This window comes from Gadus morhua, chromosome 15, assembly GCF_902167405.1.
Source record: "Gadus morhua chromosome 15, gadMor3.0, whole genome shotgun sequence".
Taxonomy (NCBI): Eukaryota; Metazoa; Chordata; class Actinopteri; order Gadiformes; family Gadidae; genus Gadus; species Gadus morhua.
In genome coordinates this window covers 20,428,652-20,445,434 of record NC_044062.1, presented here as the reverse complement: position 1 = coordinate 20,445,434, position 16,783 = coordinate 20,428,652, and the positions used below count along the sequence as shown (strand labels likewise).

General features: G+C 46.1%; 2 protein-coding genes and 1 long non-coding RNA gene across 5 annotated transcripts in view; 1 reads left to right on the top strand and 2 right to left on the bottom strand.

Moving 5' to 3' along the window:
* Positions 1–330: 330 nt before the first annotated feature.
* On the bottom strand, positions 331–5,612 carry otx1 (orthodenticle homeobox 1). The gene is made up of 4 exons (XM_030379979.1): positions 5,224–5,612; positions 3,189–3,377; positions 2,765–2,916; positions 331–2,151 (listed from the first exon to the last, which is right to left on the bottom strand). Exons 2-4 carry the CDS (start codon positions 3,283–3,285, stop codon positions 1,321–1,323), a joined length of 1,080 nt encoding a protein of 359 aa, XP_030235839.1. The 5' UTR covers positions 3,286–3,377; positions 5,224–5,612; the 3' UTR covers positions 331–1,320.
* Positions 5,613–7,394: 1,782 nt separating this feature from the next.
* LOC115559547 (uncharacterized) lies at positions 7,395–11,448 on the top strand. The gene is made up of 2 exons (XR_003979603.1): positions 7,395–7,945; positions 11,127–11,448. It is a non-coding gene; the product is annotated as an uncharacterized LOC115559547 (long non-coding RNA).
* The window catches only part of ehbp1 (EH domain binding protein 1), a 140,095-nt gene continuing 132,653 nt past the window's right edge, over positions 9,342–16,783 (bottom strand). For 2 of the 3 annotated variants that reach the window (XM_030378366.1, XM_030378367.1), the window contains 2 exons: positions 11,107–11,221; positions 10,005–10,426 (listed from right to left, as the gene is read on the bottom strand). In XM_030378366.1, coding sequence (XP_030234226.1) covers positions 10,339–10,426; positions 11,107–11,221 — 203 coding nt within the window. In that variant the 3' untranslated portion in view covers positions 10,005–10,338. Of the gene's footprint in view, positions 10,427–11,106; positions 11,222–16,783 lie in introns of all 3 variants that reach the window. The other variant, XM_030378365.1, reaches the window with a different exon arrangement.

Sequence of the window (16,783 nt, the reverse complement as noted above, 5' to 3'; positions counted from 1 at the left end):
GTCAGGATGATTACGGCTCATTTGCATTTACCCCGTTCTGCAAAGTTAATTAAAAATGAAACGCGCTTTAAACAAAAGTGTGACTAGTTCAAATGAGAACACTTTAATCTAACGCTAATAGAGCAACCAAGCTCCGTGTCACCTTTCATCTAAAACTACGTTTCAAATTGGGTCACACACACACACACACACACACACACACACACACACACACACACACACACACACACACACACACACACACACACACACACACACACACACACACACACACACACACACACACACACACACACACACACACACACACAAAGTCATCGGAGGAAAAAGACGTGTTAACGGATCTTTATTGTGTGAACATATGCAAGGATGGTCGTCTTAAGATACATTCAACGGTTCACTGTCATGTTGGGATAATAAAAACACATTCCTGCAAATGATTTGACTTCGGTATCAAGTCAAGTGCTGCTGTTAAAGTAGGACATATCACATTTGACACTGCCCAAGTCAGGTGTCTTGAGAAAAATATTAATTATTACTAATTAATAGCAGTGAATACATTGTACCTGATCATTTCAGTATATTTTGTATTTATATATTTTAGGTTTTCAGACATTTTAACTTCAAAAAAGGTACCCTTTTCTTTATTATTATCAATAAAAGTGTAAAAATTTAACATTGTAGCCAATTTGTTCTCTTTAGAATATCGGGAAAGACATTTACATCCTTTTTTTTTTTCCAAAGTCGTAATAAACCATTTTCAAATTCAGAAACAAAATCAACGTGGTCATTGTAACTGACCCAAATACATATTTACATATCTCAGCTCCTTAACGTAGCCGACTAAAATCTCTCATCTAAAATAAGACATAAGAACTGTACATGATTCATAGGGTCGAGGTAAAGAGCGCGCGGTGCAGGCGGCGCGTGCGCACTGCGCACTGAGTGAGGCCCGTTTACCGCGGTTCCAGACGCACGTCCTTCGCGAGAGCCAGAGCGCTGGTGGAGATCCAAAGATGTTTGGTTCAGACAGGGTTGTGAGAACAGTAGCGACGTCAGGTCATCCCAAGGGCGCTTTAGAACCCCACTCCTCCTCACCGGCAAACCACGCAGCTGCTCCTGATCAAGTTCACTCTTTTCACTTCATAGGGCCTCGTGGGAGTTTTTTTTTTCTTTTTCTTTTTTTAACAACCCTTTCTGATCGGGAGACGGCGTACCAATGGCCAAGGTTCCTGCTACTAGTTTGGTATATAATGGTTCATAATTCTTTTTTTGTTCTTAAAAACAAAAACACTATAAGGGGGCATAAAAAAAAGTGGATCACAAGACCTGGAACCTCCAGGAGGCCTGGTCCTTGTAGTCCAAGCAGTCCGAGGCGTTGAAGTTGAGCTTCCACGAGGAGGCGGCAGTCTGCTCTTTGTAATCCAGGCAGTCCGAGCCGTTGAAGGCCAGCCCGGAGCCGCCGTAGGGCTGATGGTGGGGGTGGTGGGGGTGGTGGTGGCCTGCCGCAGAGGCCTGCCCGATGTGGTGGTGGTGGTGGTGCGGGTGGCCCGGCATGGACGAGGCCGCCATGGGGCTGAGCTGGTGGGCGTGGTGGTGGTGGTGGGAGTGCATGGGTGCCAGGTAGGAGCCGCAGTCCACCCCGCTGAAGTAGGAGCCGGAGGGGGCGGGGTAGCCCTGGCCGTAGCCCGCCGTCTGGTTGTAGGCCATGGGGTAGGAGGAGGCGGCTGAGGCCCCCGCCACCGACCGCTGCATGCATGAGGCGTTGGACACCGCCGGGCCCGGCTCGGGCAGCGGGGGCGCGCCCGCGGACGCCGCCCCGGCGGGGCCGTTGCCTGGGGAGATGGCCGGGCTCCAGATGGAGGAGACGGCGCCGATGGAGGCGGAGGAGGCGCCGCCGCCGCTGCCGCCGCCGCCGCCAAGCAGCCCCGCCGCCGCCGCCCCGGCGTGGTTGGCCGAGGAGGAGGAGGTGGAGGAGGAGGAGGACAGGGAGCCGGTGCTGGAGACCGGGGGCGGGGTGAACTGCCCGCTGCTCTCCGAGCCCGTGCTCTCACGGGCCGGGGACGACTTCTTCTTGGCAGGCCGGGCCTTGGCGCTGCTGCCGCTCTGCTGCTGCTGCCGGCACTTGGCCCGGCGGTTCTTGAACCACACCTAGGAGCACAACACACGCCCAGAGTGAGCCACCGGCACAAACACACACACAACACACACAACACGCCCAGGGGCCGGGGCCTCGGAGGGGAAATGGAGGCCGAGCGGCCATGTTGGAGGACACTACGGAGGGTTATTAAGGCTGCGGGTTCAGCTCTGCCCCGGCCCCTTCGGCCTGGGCCTGTCAGCGTCCAATGTCGGAACTGGTACACGGCACGCTAGGATAACAGGCTATCAGCTTTCCCCGCTCAGCAGGGTAACTCTAGAGCTGCGCGGTGCTCAGCATTGTGTTTCACACGCAGCCTCCGACCGGGAGGTTGCTGGGGGAAGGCTGGCCTCGGTCCCCCCCTTACACCCAGCTCCACGAGACACGTGGGACCGATGCGTTACTACAGTACGGAGAGGCGGTAAAGTACAGCTCTCCAGGTCTATCCAACTCCCACCCTCTAGAACACTGTGCAGAAGATACCAACATGTGCTCATAGTCTGACCTGATCTGTACAAAGGTGTGGGTGAGAAATATTGAATCAGAAGCCAAAAATCCTAATGCGCCATGTTGCCCAATTTCCTCTTGGACTGATGTCTAATAGCAAGTACAGATGTTGTTGTTTACCTGCACCCTGGACTCTGGCAGGTTGATCTTCAGTGCCACCTCCTCACGCATGAAAATATCCGGGTAGCGAGTTTTACCGAACAGGGACTCCAGGATGTCCAGCTGGGAGCGGGTGAAGGTGGTCCGCTCCCGGCGCTGCTTTCTGGGGGTCGCTGGAGAGGAGCATCAAAACACTTGTTAATGAAGGAACGCACACACTAATATTTCAAAGACTTTGTGACCATGACCTAAAGCCCTAAATAAAAATTGAAGGTACTTGCCACCTATATGACACGGGCATTCTAACACACACACACACACACACACACACACACACACACACACACACACACACACACACACACACACACACACACACACACACACACACACACACACACACACACACACACACACACACGCACACACGCGCACACACGCCTACCTGGGTATCCTACTGACGGGTGCAGCAGGTCCATGGCCGTGCCGCTCAGCCCCAGGCCGTTCATGCCGTAGGGGGGCTGTTTGAGGTATGACATCATGCTAGAGGCAGTCACGGGTCCCCCCAGATCTTGCCAATAGTTGGATTTCCCCCGATGTTGCAGCTTGACGGGAGAAGGGCCGATGCAGTTTACTGCAAATCAACGAAAGAGAAATAAATATTAGATATACGGTGCTTCAGAGGAGAGGCGGAGATTAAAAAGGAAGGCCACTCACAGCTGGTCGTTTCGTTATGTCACGCGACATAAAAACGCGGACAATCTCCTTTGTTGTCTTAATTAAATGTGACTGCTCAAATAATCATGGATTGTGTTTTACACATCTCCAAGGATTTGCTAGATTGGAATGGAGCAGGTTTTTTTACACCCTTGAGCATAATAACAGTTCACCTATCCACTTTACCGTTTACAATCTTAACGTAATGCACCTACGCATGTGGATAATTCTAATGTAACTAATGTTAATTTTTAAATACTATTAAAATGTAATTTACACTATGTCAACGACATTTTTAAATAGGTAGCCTATAATATATAATAATATATATGATACACAAGTTGAAGGAGCAGCGACAAATAGGAAATGAAAAATAAATGTTCTATTACTTGGTTATAACAGGCATAGATTACCACGTACAAAGTTAATAATATTAATAATATGGAGACATGTAGTTATCCCCAATAGCCCCAACATGACTGCTGAGGACCACCGACATGACCTTATAATGTGAAGGCCATTTATTATTTATTATTATTAAGCCCAGAAAGAGTTGGGCCTTTTAAAAAATATTGCAGGCATGTAGGCCTACACTCTGAGATAATATGTGTTCCAGTCTGTAAATTAGAAAATAGCATCCGTTTCCAATTCATATTTCAACGTAAAAATAAAACCCTTTTTAAATGTAAACACTAATGTGTTTTGGTAGATTCAATTCCATGTAAACGCACATAATTTGTTACTTGGTCAATTCAAAATTAAGAACTGACAAAAACTCAAAGTGGCTTCAGAAGTTATTAAAACGAATCAGTTTATTTCCCGTTTCACGGGTGACTTTGCAGTTTGAGTCTTTTAGTAAATCAACGTCCACAATAAGTCCTGTAGCCCATCGGTCAGGGCAGCCAGGGTCATACCAACATCCTTACTAATAATAGGCCTTACAGCGGCAAAAACAGGCCATTACTAAACCTTCAATCATACTTCAATATGCAATCAACAGCCACTTATTTAGGTATATACGTTTTGTTGAATAAAGTAGGGAGAAGCCCACTGAATTTAATTATTTCGTTTACATTTGTATTTCTAAGAAAAATAAATAGCCCAACATTGATCATGAATTCTATATTCATCCTCTGACCCTATGAGGACCAAATCCAACCTCACTGATCAATAAGGCCGTATGGGTGGAGGGGCTCGAGCCGCCGCGGTCTGCGGGACGTCTCCCTAACTTGGTGTTCAGTATCGCATGAGCGACGTGGAAAAGGAGACTTCTTCTTTCAAATGAACTCAATTATAATGAGATGACACCTCCGGGGAGAGCCGCTTCACAAGGTCCTTATCAGCCAAACAAATTAACTAAAACCCAAACTAGCCTCTTCAATTATCTCCTCTAAGTGCTCGAGACTTTGGAATGGCCAGTCGCCCTCCAAGAAACACATATATGCATGACTGGATTGGAATAATATGAAATAAAAAATAGGCTCAGTGTATCTGTATATTAGTCACCTGCAATTAACTCATTTTGCTTGTTGGTAATCGTCGTGACCATTAATAGATCCTTCTCATAATGTCAAATGAATATTAGGGGTGAATGGAAACACATACACATTGATTATTGAATTAGGCAACTTTCCAACTCCCTTTGCAGCGACCCTGTCCCATTTCCACTGGTTATTGTCACCCCGCAGCTCGCTCTCTCCACTGAACACAGAACCAGATATAAGAGTCCTTGTTATGTTGACAACTCTGACGAAGTGGCCTACCTTTGGGGGATCCTTCCCTTGTCCGAGGCGTCCGTCCGGGAGCCTTGCAGGAGGCCAGCAGCAGCAGAGTAAATATCCAGAAGTAGAGGAAGTAGGGAAGGGAAGTCCGTCGACTCACTTGAAAACAAATACAGCAGATCGCCGAGGAACATGAAGACCAGACTGAGCCAAACTGATCAGCGACACGTGCATACACGTCCTCCTGTGTTGTGGTGCCAAATGTTTCCGGGATTTCCGACCAAATAAATCAAACTAATTTGCCCGGGCTGGTGGTTGTGTGTGTGTCACTGTGTTAAGGGGCTAGTGTAGACGGTGGGGATTGATCACCTTCTATCTTCCCCACCCCTCTATGAGCATAGGGCACCTGCCGTTCCGCCTGCTCCGAGCCAATCAGGGACCACGTGTGCAATGACAGGCAGAAGTGACAGCCAATCGGCGCGGGGGAACAGGCTGGTATGCCCCTCCCCCGTCGGTCCGGACTGATCTGAGCAAGATGGAAATCCTCCATGGGCCCAAAGCGCCTCCACACAGCGTATGAGCTCTGTGTTTCTGTATTCCTATTTAAGGCATTTAAAAGTCCGTGAAGTGGGGAAAGTGGAGTGAAATAGCAGCAAAGATCAACCCAAGCAACCTGATAGTTACATAGTGTATCTTAAACTAAAGATATGGGCTCTTAATGAAAACGTTTGATCTGTTGAAGTGGCACCACAACAACGCATCAAATCATCCTGTCGGCCCAGCAGAAAATAATAGTTAAAGGAAAGTTAGTATAAAGCAGAGTTAGTGCGAGCCTAGTATACGTTTTTTCCCAACAACAATTGGAATGTAGGCTAGGCTAATTAGGCCCTACTTAAATAAGAGTGAATTAGTAATTAGAAAGTATACGTCATTACTTCGAAATAAAACAATTACATATTTAAGATAACAAATAGGCATATTTTTATATTTTCGATCCAAAATGACGGATATGTAACCCAAGAGTAAATGATGAAGGTAATTATAGATGTGGGGAGAAGCTTTATTTGCTTTATGAACAACAGCAGTAGTAAACCACTGCTTTCTGGAGGTCTTGGAACGCTGAGGAAATAATAGATAGCGTGGGACTATTTCTTTAAAAATAAAATAACCAATTTTATAATATATAGACTATCAGAAAAATAATTAAACCAAATATGGAGAAGTAGATGTAACTATTTTTTTTTTTCAAATTGTATTGTTAACCCGGGCTAATGCATATGAATGAGATGAAATCCACACTTAGAAAGACATTTGAGGATGGTTTACGCAAAGTTTAACAGGGACCAACCTCGGACACACTGAGGGAACGGGGAGAATAATCCACCAGAAACTCCATGAGAAAAAGAAAAATGAAATCAAGGACTCAAAGAGAACTATGATCATTGAATCAAAGAGCAAGTGTTTTATGCTCAAACCTATGTGACTACAGCCTCTGAGGCCGAAACTACAGCCTCTGAGGCCGAGCTGTGGGAGAAGCCTGGGGAGGCGGCGGTGGTCCCTCTCGATGGAGCGGGGGTCGCGGAGATGTTCTCAGGACACCACGAGGCCTCAAAATCATCTCTTCTAATTGCGGCCCGAGCTGAAAGCGAGCTAATGTTCAAAGAGACCGCCACAGGAACGAAATTACATTTCTTACTCATGTGGGTTCGGCCAATCAGAGGGGAGGCTTTGCTTGTCCTATACAACTTTAAAGTCATCGACGAGAGCACTTTGAGAGACAATCTAGGCGCCGCCGTAAGCCTTCAATGGTCGGCAGACCAAAAGGACCCGGGTTATTTTAGTTGTGTGAAGGCAGTGGTGCTGGGGAGCAGGGGGGGCCCCAGCTTTCTCCAGTCTCTAATCAGCCAGAGGGCCCCGGGGCCCAACTTAAGGCCAAACTATGAACCAAATTCCATCAGCCAGCCTCTCACCCACCGCCCTCACCAGGAACACCGAGCCTGGTTAAATTATGCACCACATTCAACACACACACACGCACACGCACACGCACACACACACACACACACACACACACACACACACACACACACACACACACACACACACACACACACACACACACACACACACGGTGACACAACAACAACACAAAGCCACACGTTATTCTGTTCTGTCCCCCAGAATTATTTTTGCTATTCCTGATGTAAGACCCCGAGATAAATCCTGAACAAGTATCAAGTTATCAAGTTGCACCAACCTTTTGTAATAAGAGTATTTTGTCTAATCCCAAATTGCAGTCGGTTTTTCTTAATGCTGAGCTGGTAAAGCCTGGGATTAGGGAGCAGGAGAGGAGGGGGAAAGGTTCCTTTAGCCGGCAGGATTGCAGTGGCGGCTCCGCGGATGTTGTCGGTGCTTATTAAAACGTCGATGCATAAAATAGGATATTGTAAAGAGCCGGGAGAGAGGGACGTGGAGAGGGTTCATTTGGTACCGTCTGGGGCGCAGGGAAGACGTCCGGCCGCAGACCAGGGCTCCGCACCTGCGAGGGAGGCCGGAGACATCAAAGTGCTCCAGACACAATGCTCAGGAGATAATCCATCCTCTGGCCCGAGGACTGTCGTCACCACGAGGCTGGAGAACCCAAGCCCCGGGTTTCAGTGCGCCTTTCAGACCGCTGGTACACACTGTAATATAGCTCACATCTCATCTGCAACACAGCACTTCCACAGGAGCATCACACGAGCTGCTCTGACATGTGACAGAGGTAAGAAACATTGGATTCATTATTCATTTTATTTGTATAAAATGTAATGTTAATTGTCTGTCATGACACGGATGGGGTGCCTCAGTTGGATTATTAAGGCCTCGCAGACACTATGTTATTATAGAAACAATACTTCATGGAGAAATAAATTATACTGCCTTCTTTTTGGTATTTCTTGTCAATTTAATAAGGTAGGCTATATAAACTACAAAATAAAATAGAATCAGAATATTTTTTTTTTAGCCTGTCTTCATTAATATAAAATTTGACATAAGAAAAAAATAATGCAATTCGTCTTCAATGTGTCAATTTAAATGAATCTCAAAGAGATAAGTAGCGAGATAATTTGCTCTCTGATGTTTCTGGCGGTCATGGTCTGTTCAGATGTCCAGCAGCAGGCTGCATATCATTATTATTATCATCATTATTATTATCACCATTATTATCATTATTATTATCATTATCATTATTATTATTATTATTATTATTATTATTATTATAATCGGTGCCTTTTGAAGGCGCTCGCTGGTTTCTCGTGGCGGTAAACAGACGCTGTAAATTATATATATATATAGCCTATATATATATATATTATACTGGTGTATAATGTGGGGTGAGCTCCATTACGCGCCGCTTTATCCGTCCGATTATAGCCCCCCGTGATAACTGCAGTATAATACAAATAAAACAAAGCGCCTTAGGGGACGGATGTACAGTGAGCGCCAAGCCGAGTTGTGACCAGAAACTATTAACACGGCAGGCAGGACGTCTGCTGTCACAAGCCATCCTCCTCACTGAGCCGAGGGAAGCGGGTCCACCCGAACCTCCCCGGTCCTCTTGGCTTAGCCCGGCGGAGGACCGGCCGAGAAGGCTCTGCTTTAAGGGCTACAAAGTGATTTATTTAATCTCTATCCGAGGAGCGGGGTCTACCCGGACGTTGAACCAAACGTAACGCTCAGGCGCTACCCACTCGGGAGTCAGAGAGAAGTGGAGTATAAGAAGTTAATAATAATAAGAAAGCGCGTTTCTTAAAAGCGGTGCAGCCTGAGACGCACAGGACAGCCGGCTGCTTTTTAATCACTTTACAGCTTTTGTTGTTTGAAATGAAGCAACCGAGGACACTTAGTTGATCTTCTGGGATGTTTATGAACAATGGTAAATAATAAATGAAAAGCGACGCACTTGTTTTATATTCAGGCCTATATTCAAAAGTATTCCGCAATAAATTAGGCACGGAAATGATTGACGCAAGGTAGCCTTATTTTAGGTTGAATAACAAAACGTGCCAATGAATCTAAAAAAGAAATCCTTCACAATGGAAACACATTTAATTGTGTACAAAGGGAAAAGACAACAGGCGATTGGAACTTAAAGCAGCAAAGACAATATAAATGAATGGAGTATGAAAGCATCTTTATTGAAGACTTGGGTTATGACAGAATAAATAAACAGATCATGTTTACAAATGAAGACAGCCAAATGTGGAACTAAAAGATATCGCACGTGAAAGCATTGTTTTCCCCCCACTATACAATAAATACAAAGATGTTGAGTGTGCATGATTATAACGGTACTTTACAAGCAGCTCTCACGAAAAACCGCAATAAATATTTTTTATTTTAGCCTACTTTCGGCCGCGTGAATCCAGAAGATTTTTTTTTTTTTTTTGGAAGTTCCTTGCCAAAGCTGTGATAAAATAATACAAGGTTAAAAGCACTTTGCTCTCCCGTCCACTATCACCAGGATCCAGCTCCAAATTGGTTGGTAAACGCTTTTGAGTAAATAAGGGGAAGTTGGGATTTATGAAGGATAACGTGTTACCCTTCAAGACATTTTACAACAAGTAAAAACTTTGTGAATAGAAGTAATTAAAAGTTACACAGTCAAGTAATGAATGTAAATTAAAGATACTGTTATAACATTCGTTTTTTTAACACTTCCCCCAACTGAGATGTCAGAAAAAAACGTTTGTTGTACCTCGAAATAACACATCTCTTTAACGGTAACACATTTAAAAAATGATTCAAAACACATGTGCATTTCCATGACACAGCTCTGCGTTGGGTTCAAACATTATAAGATGCAACATATATTTGTCAGTCGAGTCTCATTGGAGCCGTCCATGCTACGCTTTACCTCTGGTGTGCAATTACGTAACACACGTACCTTTTGTGGTTAAGAGAATAATAAGTTCCTTTCAAATAAAAAGGCAGTATATAATCAGGAGAGTTTTGTTCAGTATAAACCGGGCAAAAGGCCTTGAGACCAAAAACAACAACCAGGTCAGGGTTGAAGAAACAGGGTAGAAACCTCTGGGAGAGCCACTCCATCCACAATCATCATAATAGTAATAATAATACATTATCATATGGGCTACATTTGTCCGTTGTCGATCACTGGAGGACACACTTCTCCTCCTTCTTGGTCATCTTGCCTTTGTTCTGTTCCAGAATCCTCTCCAGGTGCTCGTCGTCCTCCGCCCTGTAGGACAGGGGGGGTCAAAGGTCACAGGGTCAGAGTGGGGTGCAGGTGGTAGGATGGGCATGGGGCATGGGGGGTGTCCGGTACGCAGCTAGAGCACCGCGGTAACCGGCACCACTGCGCCCACCTGTGGAGCGGCCTAGCAGTGGGCGGGTGGGTGGGTGTTGACCTCTGACCCGGCCCAGAGCCGGCCCCCATTGGCAGAGAGAGCTGCCAACACGGGCCGGGTCCCGCACAGACTCCGCCCATGCAGGTGTGCCCGCACTGGAACGATGGCCGTCGGTGCAGGGCGTGAGAGCCACTGAGCCATCAGCTGAAGGGCCTAGCTAACAGCTAGCCCAAGGCTATCAAAAGAGTACTTTTAGACCCACTAGAGCAAGCTTTAGCTAGCTTTTCGATTTAGTTAGTTTAAAATGAGTGAGGCTAAATGGTCAACTGTGAGAATCATGACTTCTGTGAAGCATAATAGATGACTATTCAATATGACCTTCATTACTGGGGTCTCATGGCCTTTTGGGAGCTCTGGTGGCTGTCTGTCTGTCTGTCCGTCTGTCTGTCTGTCTGTCTGTCTGTCTGTCTGTCTGTCTGTCTGTCTGTCTGTTGGTGTGGAGGTGGTGTGAAGGTCGTGTTTTTCTGTCTGTCTGTGTCTTGGTGTGGGGGTGGGACAGAGGTTCACTCACTGTTTCTCCTGTGCATCCAGGTCTCTGACCAGAGCGTCTCGCTTGTTCACCAGTATCACCAGTTCATCCAGTAGCAGCTGCTCGCGTCTCTTCTGGGCCTCAGTCTTCTGCCAGTCTGTAGCCATCAAACAAACAGGGAGGAAAACGGTCAACAGGGGAGGAGCTGTGGACCACCATGATGGACTGTGGCTCATGACTCATCGTCAAGGACCTGGAATTACCTTGAATTGCCTTGATTGATCAATCAAAGTGGAAAACAAGCACCCTTTTCTCCCAGAGTATGACCTAGGTCAAGGTTTCTTTGGAAACAAATGTAATCCCATAAAACAGTTGAGAAGTACAGAGATGATGGATGTTTATCTGACTCAAAGTGTCAAGTGAGAGGGAAGTAGACGGCTGCAGGACGCTGCACACAAGCAGCAAATTGTCTATACACACTTTAGGACACTGACATTGGGTAACCAATCGGGATCCTCCTGAAGTACATACAGACACAGACACAGACACAGACACAGACACACACACACACTCACACAGATACTCCTTGGGAACTTTGCGTTGCGAATGTGTATTTGTTCACGCCCTGGTTGGAGACTGAGCAGGATTTCAAGGTTTCAAGGCTCACAGAGCCCTTTATCACAGAGGAGCTACCTCTCCGAGCACTACCAACCAGGCTTCCCAAACAAGAGGCAGGTTGTCACCACAGGAGGACATAAGTGGTCACACGCTTCGGCAGGTGCCCCAAAGAGCTTCAGATCACTCAATGCTTGGTCGCCTCCTCAAACGCAGACCGGAGACAGGCCCGGGCCTGGGAACTGGCCCCTGCTTGGGGCAAAGGTCAGCCCCTAATTAACTGCCTTGAGTGGCCAGGCATGGCCAGGTAGAGCTCCACTCTGGACAAATCGGGTTGGGACAAGCTTCCTCTGGAACAGTGAGCTATGAAAATGAAAAAATTTAAACATGTGTTTCTTGTCTACTCTTTCTTGTCGTGTTCTTATAATGTAAATTGTGCCATCAGATCTACCATTAAAGCTGCTGGAGGTAAAAATTGTGATTTGAACAGAAAAGAGCAGAAGAAGAGAGCAAGATTTTGAAACCAAGATCCCCGAAACCTCTCCTCCCTACGTTGCTTCGCCATTGATAAGTGTTGCATGTCACACACCTGTGAGTGACAGTATGGACTCACCTTACCCATCAGGGAGGAGACGCTCTGATTGGTCAGGAACGGTCTAAAGTTGAAATATTCCCCTACAGACGCACAGTCACAGTGACATCCCAACATCACAGCACATCCAACTCACTAACAGCTAATTGATGCAGCTTTTCCAACAGATGACACTTAAACAATGGCTGCAACACCACATTTATATCATTAGTGCTCATATTATAATACCCTCTGGTTTCTTCTCAGGGTGTCATGTATTTGTTGCTCCGCAGCAAATTGTTCCAGAGAGCACGCTGGATGAGACCCCACATCAGTTTCATATTCAACATTAATTTCGAGATTTGCCGCCAAATGTCATATATGAAATTAAATGTCAACATGAAACCTTACTGAGTTTGCGTATGTGGTGAGCCTAGGGTCTCCTCCATTGTTGCTGTTCATCTACGTTCATCTAGCAGTTAGCTGACCACTGAGTGCAGACTGTGACCAGCCCTGCCAGAGTCCCTTTGATGCGAAGCGACTCCTAGGATCCCAACTGCCCTAGAGCCGAGGGTGGAGTGGTCCCACCTGAGAACCACTCTGCGTCACCAGAGCCTAATGCCCTGATCAACAAACACACAGCCAAACACACAGCCTAATGGCTAGGAATACGTGGATGGGCTGGGGCGTGTTCCAGGTCTTCAGGTGGAGGGGGGGCCCCAGAGGGAGCAGGTGGGCCCCGGCCCCCCGCTGAGCCAGTGTTGGTTCAAACATCTGTCGTCCAACATTAGATTTACACATATAGGATGCTTTCAGGATCAGTGAGGACATCCCTCTCTGCTCCATCTCTTATTAATATATATATATTAATAGTATATAAAGATCCATCTGCTAAAGTGACCAACATCATGGAGGAGGGAGTCCGATTAAAAGCCCAAGCAGGGGGCAAACAGAAGAAACAACTGACAATGATGTGATAAATACTATTTAGGGTTCTGTAGATTGGAATCATAGTGTTGAGGAACCTCAGAATTACATTTCTATGAACTCGCACCTCCTGGTCATATTTAAAGCTCGGGAGATAGAGAGAGAAAGATAGAGGGAAAGACACAGGGAGAAACAGAGAGAGAGTGGGAGCGGGAGAGAGAGAAAGAGAGAGAGAGAGAGAGAGAGAGAGAGAGAGAGAGAGAGAGAGAGAGAGAGAGAGAGAGAGAGAGAGAGAGAGAGAGAGAGAGAGAGAGCGCGGCAGAGAGGGGTTTCATTGTCCCTGTGAGGATTCAAATGTAGCCGAGCGGCGTTTGACTTCTGTGGCTTGTAGGGAGCGTTTAACTTCAACCCTCTATCAATATTTAACCGCCTATTGATTCCGACAGAAAAAAGAAAGCTGTAAAATGTCACCCCCCCCAAAAATAAAGCATGGCTTTATTAAAAATAAATATCCCCCCCTCCCCTCTGCATGTTGGGTCAAGTTGTGCTTTGCTCTGTGTTGTGTGTGTGTGGGAGTGAGAGGCTGGGTTGGTGTGTCACGCTGTGCTCAGTGTGTTTGTCCTGAAAGCTCTTTTTTCATTGGTCCTGGTCATCCCTTTGAAGTCGACCACAGAGCGAAATGAACACAGTCCCAATATTTGGCTCTTCCTCCTTGGTGCTTTCATTCCTTATTTCTCCCCTTTCATTCCCTCCCCTTCCTTCTCTCTCTGGGAAATCCTTCTTCATCGTGGCCCTTTGAAGACAGACTAATACTTCAAATATGCCAAAAATGTAGAGAGCTCTAATGTTTACCGATTAATAAAAAAAACAATTAGCAAAGGGAAGAAAAGGAATTTGAGTGGAAAGTGTAGTATACTAACTGGTCCATAGAAGTCACTAGGTCTAGGTCAGTACTCAAGTTGATCGCTATACTAGAATATCCTTCTTAAATCCATCTCAAGAGTCCACAAGAAACGGCTTAACAGCTTTTAAGACAAAAGAAAGTACCAAACCGAAACAAGTAAAATACAATTATCACTGAAAAAGTATTGCTCCTTGAGAACATCCAGGGCAGAAAGCTAAGGTCAGGTGGTTGGCAGTTAAGGGGGGGGGGGGGTTGTTAGCAGCACAGAATTGGGGTAAAGTACTGCTGTCAATCAGAGGTAGCCGAGTCCCGCCCCCCTCATTAGGAAGGTAAACAATAATGGAGACCGAACAGAGATGGGAGCAAAGCACTCTGGGTAACAAGACACCCAGGGGGAAAAAAACACAACACACACCACCGCCCACCATATAAAGAGGGAGGACAGCAAATCAGGAAGAGAACGAGAGACAGAGGGCGAGAGAGAGAAAAAAAGAGACAGCGATGGCAAGAGAGAGAAATACTGAGAGGGATAGAGAGAAGAGAAATAAAGGACAGAAAGAGAGGAAGAGTGAACGGGAGAAATGAGAGTCACTTATGGAGTGATTGAGGGTGAGAAAAAAGGCAGAGTGCAATTCTTGTGGATTAACAACCACCCCCCCACCCCCTTCTGATGGGGGCGTGTCGCGTTGAGACTCACATGGTCGCTGCTTATTCAGACAGCCTTGGCAGAATGGTAACCATGTGAGTATGCACAAGCCACACAGGAATGTGACGGTTCAAATACGCCCCCCCCCACACACTGCACACAAGCCTAAATGTATTCAAGTGTGCAACTGCTCCCATGCCCTTCTTAAAGGGAGAGAGAGAGAGAGAGAGAGAGAGAGAGAGAGAGAGAGAGAGAGAGAGAGAGAGAGAGAGAGACACAAGATAGCGGGAGGACAGACACAGAAAGATTGTGTGCAGTGCTGCCCCAAATTCAACCACATTCTGGTCTCTCACTCACACACACACACACACACACACACACACACACACACACACACACACACACACACACACACACACACACACACACACACACACACACACACACACACACACACACACAGATTGAATGGCTCATATCAGAGTTTATCGAGAGTGGTTCAAAGCAGGTACTAAAACAAATAAAGGCACATTGAGGACTTTACTGTCTCTCTCTCAGTGTCTTTGGGGCTCTCTCTCTCGTCTGTGTGTGTCCCTCCCTCTCTAATTCTACATGTCTGTTTGTATGTCTCTCTCCCCTCTTCATCTCTATATTGTCTCTTGATGGTGGAAGGGTCTGCCGTGTGTTTTGGCCAGGGGCCAAATGGCATCAGGAGACAAAGAGGGTGCGGTAGGAGGGAGGGCACCGGGGCCAACATGGCCGACAGCACCGAGCTCGGTGTCATTCATAGAAATAATAATAATAAAAAAACAGCCCCTTAACCGATGCTTCTTATTCGTCATCCTGATTTCCCATAACATAACCAGGTCGTTTCTGTCAGTGACATCAATGGAAAGAAAAAAGAAAGTCATAAGCTGTAGGTTCATTTATACGGCAATATATATGACATGAGCCGTTTTCTAAGCGGTTACGCTCCATAACAGAATGTGTCTGTGTATTTACTCACAGCCATTCTACTGTGTTACAACGCTCAGCCAACAGCAAGCTGTACTTTATTCAAATGCATATATTTCATACAGAAAATTAAAAGCATGTGCCATGAAGGCAGAGTCAAATAACACTCAGCATATCAACGTATAGAAACATTCAAAATGATTATGTGCTCTGTTTAAAACTTAAACCCTTCCATTCCCTAGAGGGGGTTCCTTACGACAGGTTGCACTCCTGAGAGTGCTGTGTGTTGCCCTGAAAGAGTTGACATCATGAAGCGAGGCCCATGTGATAGGCGGTGTACCTTATCAATCAGGGTCTGGAGCACACTGGCCTGACGCGCCACAAAGCCCAGATAGATGTACACATGTGAGGGGGTGGGGAGTGTGAGGGGCTAATCCTCTGCATAGGATTACATATTGATTTTAAAAATATAAAAAAAGCTTATCAAATCAAACGGTAGCAGGGGGCCCGGGCTGTGCATAAATCCTGTTTAGACAACGAGAGGGCGTCCTCTTTCAAACCCTTGTATGTACCAGAAGCAAAGGCTTTTGTACACACACACACACACACACACACGCACCCATACCAATACAGGCACAAACACACTTGAGCTGGTTTCAAGGTACAGTATGGGCCGTCGTAATAAGTTGTGTCTAAGCGTGTAGTCGTGTTGAGTTTGTGGCGTAGGGTGCATTATGCGTGTTTGTAAGTGGCCGTGGGACTGGCTAGGAAGATGAAGAAGCCATCTTGGATCAGGTAAGCAGTGTTAAGACGTTTTTACAACTCTGCAAGCGCAGATGCATACAAACACAGACACAGTATGAAAAAGTAAAAACATGTCATTCTCTAGAAGCAGGAATATCAGGTATCTCTGAAAGAAGGATACGGCACAGCTTTTAAGTTTGGTCCTCTTTTCTACTTCAAAGAAAAAGCTAAATTGTCTGTCTCTTGTGTATCCTGTGCCAAGTATGAGCCAATATAAAAACACAATATAAAAAAAACAACATATCAAAAGGCACTAATCAATACCAATCATTCCAACATAAAATACTGGGGTTATGTT

Bases quoted from the DNA above. Each gene is read 5' to 3' on its own strand.
- otx1 (XM_030379979.1), bottom strand. From the start codon at position 3,285: ATGATGTCATACCTCAAACAGCCCCCCTACGGCATGAACGGCCTGGGG. The intron at 2,917-3,188 runs GTAGGCGTGTGT...GCTCCTCTCCAG, and splicing joins CCCGTCAGTAGGATACCCAG to CGACCCCCAGAAAGCAGCGC. The intron at 2,152-2,764 runs GTAAACAACAAC...TTGTGCTCCTAG, and splicing joins TGCCAGAGTCCAGGGTGCAG to GTGTGGTTCAAGAACCGCCG.